A 16,003-nucleotide genomic window follows, 5' to 3' on the forward strand; every position below is an offset into this window, starting at 1 on the left:
TTGTTGCAGGAAAAGTGGCAGCAGTCTCACCAGCTGAGGAGGTATGAGCAGCGGTGCTTTGGAGGGACTTGGAAGACTGGTTTAGCTGTAGGCTGCTTGTGTAGAGTCCAGGCTTCCAGCACGATAAGTTTTCTCCAATAATAATAAATAGAGGTTGTCTTGTTGCTGCTGGAGTCTGGGCTTAGCTTGGCTAAAGCGGATCCAGCAGCTCTGAACTGCTGCATCCACAGCTTAGGAGAGGGTTGGAAGAGGTGCAGTGCAAGGAGAGGAAGCAGAGGACACACACGCTCTTTGTGGAGTGAAAAAGATGAGCACAAATCCCGTGGGAATGCCAAAATGTGCAGGATGCTGCGTGTGCAGGTATTTCTGCTGGGCCAGCATCGAGGGGCAGGGAGGACGTTGAGCTTAAGAGCATCAGCATTAGAGCAGGAACAGGCAGATCGTGGGCTTTGCTTGCTGAGCTAAGTGAAAACACTCACTCACTCCGTGGTAGAAATTGCTGTTTATTAGAAAAAAATTCATAAATAAAATAATTTCGTGTTGTGATTTACATTTTGCAGCTTAAGAGCAGGGAAAAAAACCCACTAGGAGTTGCATGTAAAACAGCTCTAAGCCTTACCCATCGGTTTGTTTGCCACACAACTGCAAATCTGAGGCTGTAGGCTTGCCCTCGTCCTTTCACTACCCAGCTCCCACCCCCAAACAACAGCCTGGCCAGTGCCTAAGTAAGTTCCCAGGGATCATCTGATTAACAGGGAAATAGAAATTGAATTAAAAATTGGGAAAAAAAAACCCCAGAGAGGAAGTTTAACAGAAGGATGTGCGCTCTCCATCACTGATACAGGGAAAATCCCTCCACGTAGTATCTTCCCCTGCCAGTGGTCCTGACCCGAGTGATGGCAACCCCTGGCACCTCTCCATCCCCGCCCCCATCATCCGGCTGGGCTCAGCTCCCGCCTGCCTTCCCACAGGTTGGGCAAAGCCCAGGGACGGTAAATAGTGAGGGGTTAGGAGGAACAGACAGTTCACAATAAGTGCATTCCTACCACCACCAGTCACAGTCTGGTTCCTAATAAAGGCTCTGATAAGGAAGCTGGAATCCCTTTTAACTTCTGATCCGTTCAGAGATAAGTTGGTTTAGACATAAACAAGTGCTTCTGTCACTGGCAGCTCTCAGAAATGCAGCTGTGAGACCGAGCTAGCCCCTGAGTGGGACCTCACTGCCGCTCCCAGGGGAGTTACTCAGACAGCTGCATCCCCATCTGGAGGGAGAAGAGGATGACTTACTCTTCCTAGTAAAGGTCTTCTGCACAACTCCGTAGGCTTTTCTGGGAGAAGGAGAGGGGAGAAGAGGTAAAAATAAGGAATGACGTCTTTAAACTGTTACCGGGTTTTGAGGTGAAGGGAAGTCACCTTCCTGGGCTGGTTTTCTCCACGGGGCCCTTCAAGATCATTTTTTACTCAAATTGGGAGAAACTAGAGCAGAACTGTGCTGAGAAAAGCATTTCTCTTAGGCCTCAGCACTGCTTGAAGGTAAGAGGAGGGCGAGGGCAGCTGGTCTGTCCTGCAGCCTGGCTCCCCTCTCTTCATGGCATCCCTCAGTGTGGGCACCGGCATGGGGCTGGCATCAAGACACCGGCAGTGGGGCAGCAAAGCCCAGACAGCAACGCAGGGCTGCTTGGTCGCAGGAGAAAAGTCAGCCCACTCCCTCACACCAGTAGAAATGGGACAGCAGAAGCTGGCACTATTTGATTTAACTTTTCCCTGGGTTATTGCATCTTCCCTTTGAGAGACTGGCTTTCTGGGTAGAGTTCCTGGCTTCTCAGTACTCTGATTAGACCAGGTGGTCTCAGCCTTGAGACAGCTCCCATTTGCATGGGTTTAAACTCTCCAGTGTCACTGTCCCCTCTGACATCTCCTACAGCTCCTCGTCCGACAGGATCAGCACTCTCTTCTCAATGTTTTTGCTCTTTCTGCCACTCGGTCCCTCCACCTTGGAGGCCATGTGCCCGTTCTCCCCCGGCGCTTTGTGCTCTGCCTCCTGCATCGACTGCTGGGTGTACTGCTGGTATGCAGGCGAGAAGTTGTGGATCGCATCCTGCACGATGTCCTGGGGGCTTATGGTCTCCTTCAGCCCACTGGAGATGCTCTGCATCGGGGCAAGGTTTGCTGAAAAACAGGGAGAGCGGGAGGGCGATGGGACATCAGACAGTCAATGTTCCCAAGCGCTCCAAGACTGGAGTGACACTTTTCCTTAGAAATTCAAAAGCAGTGGGCCACGTCAGCTTGTGGTGGCGAGTGTCAAGGAGAAGAAAGGCAACCCCAGCTACATGTTTGTAAGAGGATGGAACCTCTCCAGCAGCATGTGCTGTAATACCATAATCCCCTAATTCTGCCCATCCACACCAAGGTCTCTTTTCCTATCCACTCGCTGCAGCTCATGGGTATCATGAGGGAAGAGGGAGAAGGAACTCATGGAGCACAAGAGAAGGAAACAACTCCTCTGGTGGCTTTTAGCATCCCATTGGTAATGCTATAAGGGGGGGGTGTCTCCTCTTTCCTTATTCACCAATGAAGGAAGGAAGAAGAGAGGAAGAGTTACCTGTTGAATTTTCTTTCTTTTCTCTGTACACCTGGCAGGTGAATGCATAGCGCAGGGCAATGGAAGCAAAGAGCATCTCAATGCAGATGATGAAGTTCTGGTAGCCAGCAGCCACCGTCCCAGCTCCCACCTCCTTCCCATCGATGATCTGAACTTCAGGGATCACCCCACATTTCTCCAGGATTGCAAGCAGTGTCCCTGTGCAGGGGGAGGGAGAGGGATCAGCTCTGGTCCTGCATCCCTGGGTCAGGTGGGCCTATGGGAGGAGAAGCACTGGGTGTCTGTGGTGGGACCCACCTTGCCAGAAGGAGAGGAAGATGACTGCCTTGATGGTGATGAACTTGAGGACTGGCTCAAATGGGCGCAGCAGGTCCATGGTGGCGAAGTAGAAGAGGAAGAGGGCATAAAGTGCCAGGCTGACGGAGAAGTTGTAGATGATGGTGATGTAGAGGTAGCCGCTTTGGACACTGTGGGGAGAGAGAGAGCAAGCTGCTGCGCTGGGCTGTGAGAAGTGAAGCGAGTGCAACCAGAGGCAAAGAAGAAAGAAATGGAAGGGGAGAAGTGCATGGCTTTGCCATGGGGGAGAGCACAGCCCAGGAGGGGAGGGAGAGGCAGGGAGAAAGGCGGGGGGAGCAGGGGGCCACTCTCAGCTTTTCCTCTGTTGGTGGGACATCTTAAATTATGCCTCACAGGAGTTTCGTCCCTTTCTTATTTGGGGGCAGTGAGTCCCTGTTCCCTGGTGCTTTGGCCTCCCTGTGCTCCCACTACCCTTGGAGCAGCTCCCCAGGGGGGGCTGACAGGACTCCCTGTCCCCTGTGATGGAGCAGGGACCTGTCCTGTCCCCTTCACCCTCCCCAGCCCGTCCCAGCATCCTCACTTGAAGTCCCCGTCGTGGTACTTCCCGAACGCCTGCAGGATGATGGTGATGATCGCCATGAGGGGTTTCACGATGCAGAACTGCAGCGTGGCCTGCACAGGGGAGAGACACGGTGCACCCCAAGCAGCAGGGACATCCCACCACCCTTCCTGCAGCTCCTGCCACCCCCGGCTCCTCCACGTGAGCCAACCCCTCTGCTCTGGGGACAGAGGCACAGAGAAAGCAGTTCATCACAGGAGTGACCAATGCTGCAGAGTGAAATATCAACCAGCTCAAGCTCGGCAGATGGGAGGGAGCAGGGCTCCCAAAAGGCAGCTCCTGAAAGGCAGCATAGCTACTCCGAGGAGGGGGACCGGGTGGCTGGGGACAGACCGGTGCCAGGATTTGGCCTGTAGCGCAGCCCTGGAGAGTTAGAGAGCCGTCCAGGCTAACCTGGGACTGGACAGAGATGGCAATCTCAGCTCTGCAGTGGGAGGAGACCCTGACTCAGCAGTGAGTCAGAGGCAAGGAGAGCGAGCGAGGCGCCCTGCTGCTGGCCAGGTGCTGGCAAGCTGGGTGAGCTGCCTCCCTTGGAGAAAAAAAAAAACAAAAGAGCATCTTGGGAGAGCAGTGAAGCAGAGCCCTCTTGGCAGGGCAGCGGGGAAGGGACCTGCCACCTGGAGAGCCCTTGTCGGAGGGGAGTGGAGCTGATGCGCCCCATTAGGTACCCACCTGCTTGCAGAAGCGCAGGAACCCGATAGAGTAGGACATACCCTGAAGGCAGCAGGTCCCATAAAAGCAGCTGGACCTAGAAGCAGAAGCCAAGGAAATGCTGTTGGGGCTGCTGGGTGGGGAAAGCGGGTGGAGGACTGAGGAACTCGTGGGATGCTGGGACTTACGCAATGGGCTTCCCTCGGATCTCTGTCATGATGGTGCTTTCCCCTCCGAGGTACTCAAAGCACAGGCTCAGGAAGCTGTAAATCACGAAAGCTGGCAAGGCAAGGGCAGACACAATCAGCAGGGCTTATGGAGATCCAGGAGGGGCATGTTATTACATTTCACATCCCTTCCTGCTCAGGTGTCTTCTCATCCACCCCAGCACAGCATCAGAATTTGGGAGACTGCTAGGTGGGAGCACAGCGAGAGGAGCAGCAGGTCAAATTCATCTGACTTCCAAGCAGAGTCAGATGCACCGCACCACATGCACCGGGTTTGTTGCAGATGCAGCAGCTTCTCTGTGCACACACAGACCCTGTGTGCATGTGGCAGCAGTCGGACGTCCCAGCAGTGCTCGTGGAGCTGGCCTCCATGCACACCCAGACAAACCCAGGCAGGAGTGCAATGGCCAGGGACCATCAGCATGGAAGGACCTCAGAATTGCTAAGGGGCAGCACAAGTGGCTGGTGGCCAGCAAGGAGCAGGTCCTGAACAGTTTTCTTGAACATCCCCATCACTTATTTTTCATATACTCCAAACCTGAAGTAATACACATAACCCACACCCCTCTGTTCACCGGGGGAGAGCAACAAGATGGAAGAGCAACTTCAACCCTGATGAGCTTCCCCTCCGCCTCAAAACATCCCAACTCCCCAATTTCTTAGGTACATCTACTTTCTGCTTTAGAGAAGCTGCATTTCTACCCCAAAGACAACCAGAAAATGTCTTTCCCCAGGAGCATGATGCTGGGTTCCCTCTGAGCCTGCAGGCAGGCAGCGGAAAGACACCAGCTCGTGTCTACCAGTGGGGCATCCCCTCCCTGCTGCTGATGGAGAAGGATGGGGAAAAACCTCTGCACAGAGGAAGGGAGAGTGGGAAGTGAAAGAGATGAAGATTTGCCACTTTTTGCAATCCAGGACACTCCAGAGACACAGGTCAGCAAGATGAGAGCCCTGCTTTGCCACTAGCCTCCGTGCCAACGAGAGGCTGCACTCACCTTCATAGCAGTCGCGCACCGAGTCGAAGTAGACGTAGTACTGGTGGCTGCCGAGGAGGAGGAGGCTGAGCCAGGAGTCGAAGGCATAGATGGGCACAATGAAGAGGATGCGGATGATGTAGCGCTGCTCCTTGGGGATGGTGTAATTCCTCAGGTGTGTGTAGATCTGCAAAGTGCCCAGCACGTAGAGCTGTGGCTACCACTGCTCAGGAGGGGAACCAGAGGTGTCCCCAGCCCGGGGGGCTGCAGGAGGCTTGTCCCAAGTTGACCCTCCTCCCAGGGATGAAAGCACCGCCGGCTTTCCACCACAGACCCACCACAGTGAGCAGACACATGAGACAGGCTCCATCCTGGTCCCCGGGGCAAGCCCCTCTACAAAAACACATGGAAATAGGGTCCCTTCCCTGGCGCTGTGCGAGGAGTGTGCCCTCCTCCATGGCAGCCCATGTGCAGCCCCGTCCCAGTGCTCGGAGGCACCAGCTTGCCCCAGGGCTGCCTTCAGCAGCACGGATCCACGCAGCACCCAAAAACATGCCCGCTGGTAGTACATTTCAAGGCAGCCAGCGGCGCACACCCGAAAGGCACAGACCCCAGGGTGGCAGATGAGAAACTCCGCTGGGTGTTGCCTTCAGGCAGTGCTGATGCCCTGCAGCCTCTCCTGGCTCTGGCAGCCACCTGGGGAACGTGTGGGCAAAGTCCACCCTCCCGAGTTGCCAGCACCAGGCTCCCGACAGTGGAGATATCCCCTCCGGGCAGCAACAGGAGGAAATATTTACCCGGAGCTGAGTGATCTGCAATGAACTTGGGGGCAATGAGTAGTTTTGCCCTTGCATCAACCCCAGTGCTGAGCCCTGTCTCCACTCCAGCCCGTACCTGGTGGAAGGTGACAATGAGCGCCGACCACACGAAGATGCCGGAGATGACCTGCGCCGCTGTCGTGGTCAGGAAAAGCTGCTGGCCATCCTCAGAGTCGTTGTGGGTGGCCGTGAGCAGGGTGAGGGCCAAGGATGGGGGAGCTGAGGCGAGCCTGGCCACCGTGCTGAGCCCCGGGGTGCCGGGTGCCACAGGAGAGGGCAAGGCACGTGTGGCATTACTCATCTGCAGGGAGGGAGAGGCAAAGGGAGCAGTGCAGGAAGGCAGGACGGAGGTAAGCTGGTGAAGGGGAAGGTCCCAGTGGATTTCCTAGCCCACACATTGTGAACAAACCTCCTGTGAGGTTTATCTCCTGCCCAGGCTTTTTCCAGGGTGTCTCTCACCCAAACCAGTCTGTTCACCATGATTGGGTCTGCTTCTCCCAGCAGGAAAATGGAAACATCCTTCAAGAGCGGACCTGCTTTTCTCCGAGGAGCTGTGTGCAGTCCCTGTGTCCCCCAAAACACACGCTTCTCCTTCCCAGCCTTGCTACTTCTTGTTTTCTTAGGGGTCACTATCCTGCTTGAAAGGGAAAGACCTGCCTGCGTTTGTGCCCCTGTGCGTTCACACTTGTGGCTCAGGACCCTTTTCCATCAGAAACCAGAGACTTAAGGGTTAAAATCCTCCCTCACCCATGATAATAATGAGCCCCTTACCAACAAGCCATCAGGACACTGATGTCCTCCTTGGGAGCCCAGAAAACACTGGGATCCCTCTGGTGCCCCCTCAAAATTTGGCTCCTTTCCTCATGTGTGGCCTGCTGGCGGCAAACCCTGGGGCTGCCCAAGAAGCCAGAGGTTTGGCATCACCAGGGCATTTGGCCAGCCCCGGCCATTTCGGGATCACGGGGGTCTTGGTGTGCCAGCAATGCCAATCCCAAGAACTGAAGGGCAGCCAGTGGTCCCTCCCACACCCAAATTAAGCACAAGGGAGCAAGCCTGCCATGCTGCAGGCAGAGCAGGTGGAGCTGCTGCCCTTTGGGGATGCTGAAGCATTCCAGCATCTCCCCGACAGGTCTGTCCTCCTCGAAGCCGGTCGCCCCAAGGCACCAAGCATTCCCAGTGCAGAGGGTGGCTGGGGCGTATGGGCACCATGTACCCTGTGGCTCCACACCAACCTAATAATACACTCTTATTTATAGGGCAGCTTCATATCTCAAGGCCAACAGATGCATAAACTGCCATGTTGGGCCTCTCTTTCTGCTAATCTATGAAAAGCTGCTTTTTCCCAAGTATAACAATAGCGGTTTAAAAAAAAAACAAAACCAACAATCTGCAAGCAGAGCTCTAACTATATAGATGCTTCTCGGTGCATTGTTAATAAACAAAGATTTTAGCTGCTGAGTAACTATCACCTAGAGGTAAAACTGTAAGCATGAACTGGTGAGAGGCAAGAAAATACCTGCCACAGATAAGAGTGGTGGGAATGACCTCGGTCCAATTAAACACAGAACCCAAAGTAGGATCTCGCCTGGCGGCTTTCTCTCCTGCCCTCTCCCCGAACCCCAACCTCACAGAAGAGGAAACTCAGCTGGTGTCAGATCAACAGTCCTAAAAATACCTTCCCCCCCCCCCCCCCCCGCCTGGCAGGAGCCGCCTGTAAGTGGAGATGCTCGGGGCGGCGGCGTGCTGGCGAGGGCCCAGGAGCTCACCCCGCGTACCTGCACCCGCCAGCAGGGAAGCAGAGCCGGAGATGGCTGGAGGGAGAGCGGGGCTGATAGTGTTACGGAGGCAGCGGGAGCCGGGTTTTTCCTCCCTGCGATCGTCCTGTGGCCCTGCCCCGGCCAGCAGGAAGCAGGATCCCGGAGAGAGCTGGGGAGGGATCTGGTCTTTGGACAGACGACGCTGGACCTGCCTTGTAAACATTAACAGGAGGCCGGAGATAGCTTGCGGTGCAGGGAGGGAAGCAAGAGCCCAGCTGTGCCCTGTTTCCTGCAGCTCCTTGCTCTTTCCGGGGGCTGCCCTGCCACAGGTTGGGGCCATACAGCCAGATTTGATACACTTCTGCCAGAGGATCACGATAGGGAAGGAGGCAATCCAGCTCGCTTCCCAGGACATGGCAGAGAGCTGTGCTCATCGCTAGACCCATTTATTCTGTTTTCGACCCAATGCGGTGCACAGACGCTTGGCCCAAGACATCCCAACTCGTATTAGCTTTCCCAGCCATCGTGGTACGAGCACGGTGGCACCAGCAGCCGGTCCTGGCAGGCTCCCCTACATTGTCACACTCTGAATGTGGCGGAGCAAGTCATTAAAAACAAAAGCCTCGGTGCCACTTGGCGACAGGGCTCCCAGCTCCAGAGGTAATTAGATCCTGGCTGTGCAAGGTAGCCGGGCAATTCAATGCAGTTAGAGGGCCATTTGCTTCCAAAACAAAGGCGGGGAGGAGACGCGGAGAATAATATTAGCCGCAAAACTCAGCTCCTCGATGGGACTGTGTCAGTGCCACATCCAGTCTGGCTGTTTTGAGACACCTTGCGGGTACCTGCCACACAGTGTCTACCTGTTACACTCACTCCCTGGGATATTAGAGATGCTAAGTGAGCACTGAGCAGAAGATAAATTGAGCAGTGAAACCTGTGTTCAGGCAGGCCACCAGCAAATGGGGCTTTTCACTTTGCCAGGGATTCCCCTCCATCTGCAGCCTGCCAGAGCCAGGACTCCCAGCTCACATGCCTCCCCGTGTCCCGAAGCACCCGGGACAAATCCCTACCTCTGAAGCAGCCCCCGTGGGGCTGGGGCAGTCAGAAAGGAAAGGCGAGCTCCCGCAGCCCCCCACCAGTGCCTCTGTGGTGCTGGCTGTGTGCCCCGGTAAGGGGGGAGAGATCCCTGACCCTGATCCCGGGGAGGGGAGCATCCAGTCTCAACCCCACCAGCGCAGGAGACATGCCTTTCCTCCTGATTGCTTTCAGATGAAGCCAGGGTACGGGTGTTATTTACCCAACCAGCCTCTCCATACCACCCCTAGGCCACCCAGGAGGAAGGACCTACAGCACACAGGTATAAATTAAGGCAGGGCAGCATCGAGCCCTCCTTAAAGCCCGTCCAGAAGAGTGGGTGACGCAGGCACAGGGCTCTTGCAGCAGGCTCTGCCCCCCCAGCAGCTCCCATGGGTGCTCAGGACCGATGGCTGGGGCAACCTCTGCTCCGTGGGGAGGTGCCTCCAGTTGCTGCGTATCCCCCCAAGGGCCCCACTCACCCTGCGGGGCTCCTCCAGGAGCGGGTCTGGCTGCCGTGCACCTGCATCCGCATCCCCTGCGCCCTCCTCCACCTGCACCCGCGGGAGACTCCTCCTCCGGGCACCCTCCCAGCCCTCCCGCCCGCTGGCAGCCAGCCCTGCCAGCGCCCCGCTCACCCTCGCTGCACCCCGGGCCCCACGGGAGCTGGAGCAGCAGGTTAGGCTTTGCCTCCTGCAGAAAAGCTACCCAACTTACCTTTCCAGTCCACCGCGTTCGGCACCCACGCCCGGAAAGCAAACACGGATGGGAAGCCACGGTGCAGCCCCACGCCGCTGCCCGCAGCCTGGCACACATCCAGCAGCTGTGGGTGAGAGCCCTGCCTGGGCGGCAAGGGCAGGTTTACCCGCAATTGGGAATTAATCCTTACCTGGAGGATGGCGATGACTAGAAGGCAGGTGGCCGGTGGTACTGGCAGACCTGTGAATGTTTTTTGGGGCAGGCCTTCTCCCTGGTTTACTGCAGAGCAGAGAGGAGCAAAGTCGAAGGACCAATTGCTCGTGGTCTAATTTATCACCTGTGGGAAGGCAGCAAGATAAGTCTGCCCTGGCTCCAAACATCAAACGGGAGAGATCTCCACATCCTTTCTTTACCTGCCACCCTGCGCAGACCTGGTGGCACACAGAGCCAGGAAATTAAGGTAGTTAACTCGTGGTTGGCTTTTAGGTAGTAACACTCAGGTCTCTGGGCCATCACGGTGGTATGCCACCATATCACCATGGTGGAAGATGCAATTTATATTCAATTTGCTAATTAATGTATGGTTTCCACAAGTTGCTGGAGCTATGGACACCATAAGAGCACCAGGATTTGGGAAATACATTGAATTTTGTGTCTGGAAATAATCCCTACTAGCAAACCAGGATCGACATTAACAAATTCCACATGCCTCTTGCAGCCCTCCTAGACAAAAAAAAAAAAAAAAAAGGGTGTAAAAGAGGGAAAATTTGGAGTTCTGACAGATGCAAATCTTTGATTCTTGGAAGCACAGTTCGGAAAATTATTTTTAGACAAAATTTCTTGTCAAGGGCAGCTGCAAGCCTGCAGTGTTTGGATGTACTTTTAAAAAAAAGTTTCATTTCTCATAATCCTTTAAATACTGTAAATAACCCTTACTTCAGAGAAAAGAGTCCTTTCGAAATGCATTTTCTGCTTTTCTACTTTCAGGGGATTTTTTTAGCAACCGAAATGACCCAGCAACTGGATCTACATGGGGCAGGCACAGGCTCTGTGCTGACACTGCTGATCCCAGCAGGTCTTAACACAGCACAAGTCTTCCCTGCCCAGAACCCAAGACCTGGCCTCTCTCTGCTCAGTCAAGTTCGTAACTGACAAAAGTGTGTAACAGCTCACTTAAAAATTTACTACTTGGTGTTATTTGTTACAAGACGAGGTAAAAACAAATGTGCTTTCCAAGCCGATGGCAAAAGTTTGGCTATTAAGCATTGCACCCACTCACGGAACTTCAGCCAACACTTTTTTTTGCAAGAGCCTCGAAGAAACACCCCTGGGTAACCCCCCAAACCCTTCTGCCCCCGCGTCTCCCCCAACAGGTGCTTTAGGAGAGGGACAGCTCGCTGCAGGTGGTCCAAGCTATGTATGTGCTGCCTCTCCAGTGTGCCGGTACCATGTAATCCATAAGCTGTTATTTTGTCTTTTTCTCACCACTAATTTGGGTTCCTGTCTTCCACCCTGACGTCAGCTTTCATGAAATTTGCAGAGCATAATTATCTGCCTCTCTTTAAAATCAGAGTGAAAGTGGAAATGGATTCAGACTACATCAGGAAAGGGACTGACATAAGGACAAAAGCAGTCATATAGGACTCATTTCCTTAAAAACAGGCAAGAAAATCTTTCCTATTATGCAATTGCTGTTGATTTGTTACCGAGGCTTGTATTTCAATTGAAGTGATTTTCACAGAGCAAAAAAGAAAACAGGTAAAATTAGATTTGTCAATGTTTCTTTTATTCACTCGGCACTGGGTGTTCCCCCTTTGCGGTACAGCGTAGCTACAGAGCTTGGCATCTACCGCTCCTCAGGACACAAACGCAGAGCCCTGCTGTTTCCCAAATATACATCCCACCCAATGTGATAAAAATAATACTTCTCTTGTACGTTGAGACAATTGTTCTTGTCTCGTCACTGACTATATGGACCGCAAACCTGTCACAGTAACAAAACCCACAAATGTTCTACACAGTAGAGAAAAATTCATGAAATTCCTCAGTACGTCCAAAACCAGCACAAAGACATTCCATCATTTTCATTTCTTGTCCTTTTAAATAAGTGGTGATGAGTCATGGACTCAAGATCATTTCCTTGAATCCAGATGGCACAACTTCACCACACTTGGCAACTTCGGATCACTTCCCGTAGAGCTTGTATTCCTTCCACGGTCTTGTCCTTCAAAGCCATGGCAAGAAGAACAGGTTTGTTCCCAGCTTCCTGAGAGACGAACGCCACCAGATTTTTGGCACAAACATGGACGAGGGGCTGAAAAGCAAAGGTATACAGATGTACACTCTCACAGCTGGGAGAGCCCTCCCACACGAGTTAGGAGAGGAAGAGTCCTGCCGTGACACGGAGCGCATCGAGAGCCTGTCGATGCCGGACGCGGACTGAGAGCGCAGTTTGCTGCGCGGTTCCAACACGACTGGGAACAGACGTGCGTTTGGCTGGTCAGCAAAGCCACAGCACGGGGAACTTCAGAAAGCACTTTCTCAACCAGCTTAAAAGGGAAGAGTTTGGGCCCATGAGTGACAGCCACCCAAACTACCCTGAAACAACTTAAGTGGAGCTGCACTTGAATCGAGTTTTGCACTGGTTTGGAAAACTTGGAAAGTTGGTATGGAGAATCTTTCCTTCCGCTAATCCTCCCACCCAAACCACGTCACCAAATATCAAATTATATCAAATGCCACGGATCAAAATGCATCTATTTCCATCACAGCCAGATTTCTGAAGAAGTCTCCAAATACAATTTTCTTTTAAAAACTTGTTGCTGAAGAGGGTATGTTCTGCTGACAAGCTCTGGAAAAAAAACTCTTATTTTTGCAATTCCTAGAGACCCCAAAATGGTGTTATATACACCGTTTTTGCACACCATGTGTAAAAGACATGTTGGTTTTGATTTTAACATAATAATGAAAAACAGAAATAAGTAGTGAGGCTGAAGGAGGGAAGAAAAGGGATATAATCTTCTTAATGAGGTTTCTTTAACAAGAATAGACTAGAATAGAGTAGCATAGACCATTTCAGTTGGAAGGGACCTACAGTGATCATCTAGTGCAACTGCCTGACCAGTTCAGGGCTGACCAAGTTAAAGCATGTAATTAAGGGCATTGTCCAAACACCTCTTGAACACTGGCAGGCTTGGGGCATCGACCACCTCTCCAGGGAGCCTGTTCCAGTGTTTGATCACCCTCTTGGTCAAGAAATGCTTCCTCATATCCAGTCTAAACCTCTCCTGGTGCAGATTTGAACCATTCAGCTTGTCTAGGTTTTATGTACACCCACAGTTATGTATTTATCAGAAGGATGAGTTTGCTTGATTTTAGCTACGAGTGTGGTTTGGAAGTGTGCACCATCCCAAACGGGGATGTTAACGGTAACAAGCAGGAAGGCAGTAAACTAGTGAAAGCCTTTTCTTAAAGTTTAGAATGATTAAGTCGGTAAAATCATTTAAAAATACTACGCAACAAAGTAAACGAAGGCACTTCCCATTTCCAAATGGAACATAAAAATAGCTTGGGGGTGGAGGTGGTCAGAATTAGCAGACATCACACCAGGGAAAGCAAAGCATGTGCCATCCAGAGAAGGCAGAATTGCTGAAGAATGAGAACTCCATAAGGGGAAGCCACAGATAGAATCAGGAATTTGTGTTGCTAGAGTTTTTTCTAGTTAAGGTTAGCAAGTAATATTTGATAGCTCCAAACCTGATGGAAAGCCTCATAATCTTGTAGCTCTGTAACTTTCTGTTTTAATGCTTGACTAGTTGACGCTTTGCGAAATACATTTTCTTCTACTTTCTCTCCAGCTTTGTGAAATGGTCGATAAAAACTCATTTTGTTGAAGCAAAACATATTAAACTTTATCAAGGGTAGGTGCTGGCAGGCACACTTGGGAGAGGGCAACTAAAGTCCAATACGGGGCTGGCATAGATGGGGGGTGTGTGTGAGAAAAGGGACTTGAAAAGGAAAACAAATTCACTGGAACAGAAACACGAAAAAGGTTATCAAAGGCTACACGTTTGATCTTGCAACCCTTAAATCAACAGGAGCTTTATCAAACCTTTCATAAACATGGCGAAGCAATCCATATCCTGTAGGACACAAAATAAGAGATCCCCAACCCACTCATGGTCAGTTAAACTTTTGTTATGTCAAAGAGCAGATGAGCACGCATACTTTTCTGATGAACCCCTCTTCCCTCCAAAGAGATTTTTAAATTAATCTTACCACTGTGCAAACACTGCTTAACTGCTGTGATTCATCAACTCCCTGGCAACTTGCACAGCCCCACCTACCACATTTCCCCCTCATCCTTGCTGCCTGTGCGCTGTATATCCACTCTCACCTCATCCTTGCCCAGCAGCACCTTTGTGGTGAGTGAGGGCCTGCCCACGTTGTCACCGACTGTGTTGGGGTCCACGTAGACGATTGTCCCCATCTTGCCGTACTGTGTGACCACCACGAGGACGGAGTTGGAGAACGCCGTGCACACCACCTCCGTCGGGACCCCGTGTACCACCTCCTCTCGCTGCTTGGACGTCACGATGGGACTCGCTTCCATTGCTGCGGAAAAAGAACAATAAAACAACAATAACAATAAAATAACATTAGATTAAAACCACGGACCGTGGGCTATAAAAAGCCTGAATCCTTCCCCTCATTTGAAATACCCACGTTAAGTTGATTTCAGAGCAGGAAAGCCTCCGGAGGCGTGTGTCTGCGCAGAACAACAGCCAGCACCCCATATCCCGGAGGGGAACCCTAACCGCCCCGCAGCAACGGCCGGCGCTCCCCCCGCACGGAGGAGCCGCCATTGACAGGGCTTCCTGCTAACGACGGGTTAACAGTGACCGCACCTACGGAGCCGGCCGCCCCCGAGCCCGGCCCGCCGGGCCGGGCCCTCCCTCACAGCCTCCCGGTGGCTGGCACCGAGGGGGCGGCCCCCGAGCCCTGCTTTCCACCCCGGGCCCCGCAGGCCTCGGCGCTTCCTGAGGGAGATGACCGCCCCCCCCCGCCTCCCGCCGGGCCGAGGCTGAGGAGAGGCCCCCGCCGCCCCTACCCGCGCCGGGCCCCGCCGCGCCGCCGCTCTCCGCCCAGTCCCGCCCCGCCGCGGCGGAAGCGGCCCCTTTCCCCTCCCTCCGCCGGCCGGCGGCGCCGGGAGATGGCGCAGGGCGGCCGCCGCCATCCCTTCCCCTCAGCGCCGCGCCGCCATTACTCGCGCCCGGGGAGGCGCCATCTCCATCCCCCCCACTCTCCTCAGGGACGTTGCCGGCCCCGGGGCTGGGCCCCTTCCCGCGGCCCGGCCCCTCGGCCGGTTTCTGCCCGTTTTACACTGGCTCTTACGGTGGCGGGGTGGGGGGGATGTCACACGGCAGGAACCCCACCCGTGGCCGTGCGGAGTGGCGTGTGCCCCTCTTTAGGCCCGTGGGGGCGAACGGTGAACCTGGGGGCTGCTAATTTTGATCTCCCCCCCCCTCCCTCGTTTCCACATGGGATGTGACAGCTCCCACCCCCTGTGTGGTGTTGGGCCACACTTTGAGCCCCCGAGCGTGCTTTCCCATCAAAATAAGGCTGGTGTTGGGCCATTGGAGCGGCCTTGCCCTCGGCCTTGCCCTCCCTGTCACAGGCCGGCCGCCCAGCCTCGCCTCTCGCTGCGAGGAGCGGCGTGTTCCTCGTCACCGAAATGTTCCTCCGTGCATGGCCCAGCTCCTTCGTGAGCAAAGCATGGGGCTTGACGGAGCGATGGCAGCTGCCTGATGGTGCTGTAATGGGAGATAAGGACATCTGTGTGAAGAGTGCAAAAAGAAACGTTAATGTCCCATGAGCAATATGTGCAAACGTTAGTTTCTGTTAATTGCATGCAGTTAATTCAGTGCTAATTTTTTTATTTGAAATACTAGTACTCATGAATAATAATTTTGTATACTAATTTATATGAAGCTCTGAAAATTGAGATTTCTTAGAGGTTTGCAGTTTGCACCCTTCCAGACTTCTGCAATTGCTGCTTCTAAAATACGCTCCAGACCTTCACTTCTATGTATTAGCTCTCCTTTACCGTCATTCCCACCACACGCAAAATGTCCCAGCTGTGGCTGCAGCAATAGCTACCTCAGCTGTGGGTTATCTCTTCAGGTAACATCTCTTAAGGACCTCATGATTTTTTTTTTGTTGTTTTGCATTAGAAGTTTTAACAAAACTTGACTATGGTTATAGCAAGAGCATGTAAACTTTGTG

General features: G+C 53.2%; 2 protein-coding genes across 6 annotated transcripts; both read right to left on the reverse strand.

Annotated features, from left to right (window-relative positions):
• Positions 1 to 487: 487 nt before the first annotated feature.
• Positions 488 to 10,162, reverse strand: TMEM184A (transmembrane protein 184A). Of its 4 annotated transcripts, none has more exons than XM_087734862.1 (10): positions 9,502 to 10,162; positions 7,964 to 8,153; positions 6,265 to 6,489; positions 5,392 to 5,557; positions 4,358 to 4,448; positions 4,191 to 4,266; positions 3,480 to 3,571; positions 2,900 to 3,069; positions 2,603 to 2,800; positions 488 to 2,169 (listed from the first exon to the last, which is right to left on the reverse strand). In XM_087734862.1, the coding sequence occupies exons 1-10, from the start codon at positions 9,552 to 9,554 to the stop codon at positions 1,919 to 1,921; spliced, it is 1,512 nt and encodes a 503-aa protein (XP_087590988.1). In that variant the 5' UTR covers positions 9,555 to 10,162; the 3' UTR covers positions 488 to 1,918. The 4 variants fall into 4 exon arrangements, with proteins under 4 accessions (XP_087590988.1, XP_087590987.1, XP_009466053.1 ...); XM_087734861.1 differs by having other exon boundaries at positions 7,964 to 8,157; XM_009467778.2 differs by lacking the exon at positions 7,964 to 8,153.
• A 1,320-nt stretch (positions 10,163 to 11,482) lies between these two features.
• Positions 11,483 to 14,886, reverse strand: PSMG3 (proteasome assembly chaperone 3). 2 transcript variants are annotated; one of them, XM_087734866.1, is made up of 3 exons: positions 14,829 to 14,886; positions 14,115 to 14,332; positions 11,483 to 12,032 (listed from the first exon to the last, which is right to left on the reverse strand). In XM_087734866.1, the coding sequence occupies exons 2-3, from the start codon at positions 14,328 to 14,330 to the stop codon at positions 11,880 to 11,882; spliced, it is 369 nt and encodes a 122-aa protein (XP_087590992.1). In that variant the 5' UTR covers positions 14,331 to 14,332; positions 14,829 to 14,886; the 3' UTR covers positions 11,483 to 11,879. The 2 variants fall into 2 exon arrangements, with proteins under 2 accessions (XP_087590992.1, XP_087590991.1); XM_087734865.1 differs by lacking the exon at positions 14,829 to 14,886 and adding an exon at positions 14,444 to 14,811.
• Between the last annotated feature and the right edge of the window lie 1,117 nt (positions 14,887 to 16,003).

This window comes from Nipponia nippon, unplaced genomic scaffold (assembly GCF_047370975.1).
Source record: "Nipponia nippon isolate SJK-2023a ecotype South Korea unplaced genomic scaffold, ASM4737097v1 scaffold_5, whole genome shotgun sequence".
In the NCBI taxonomy this organism is placed as follows: Eukaryota; Metazoa; Chordata; class Aves; order Pelecaniformes; family Threskiornithidae; genus Nipponia; species Nipponia nippon.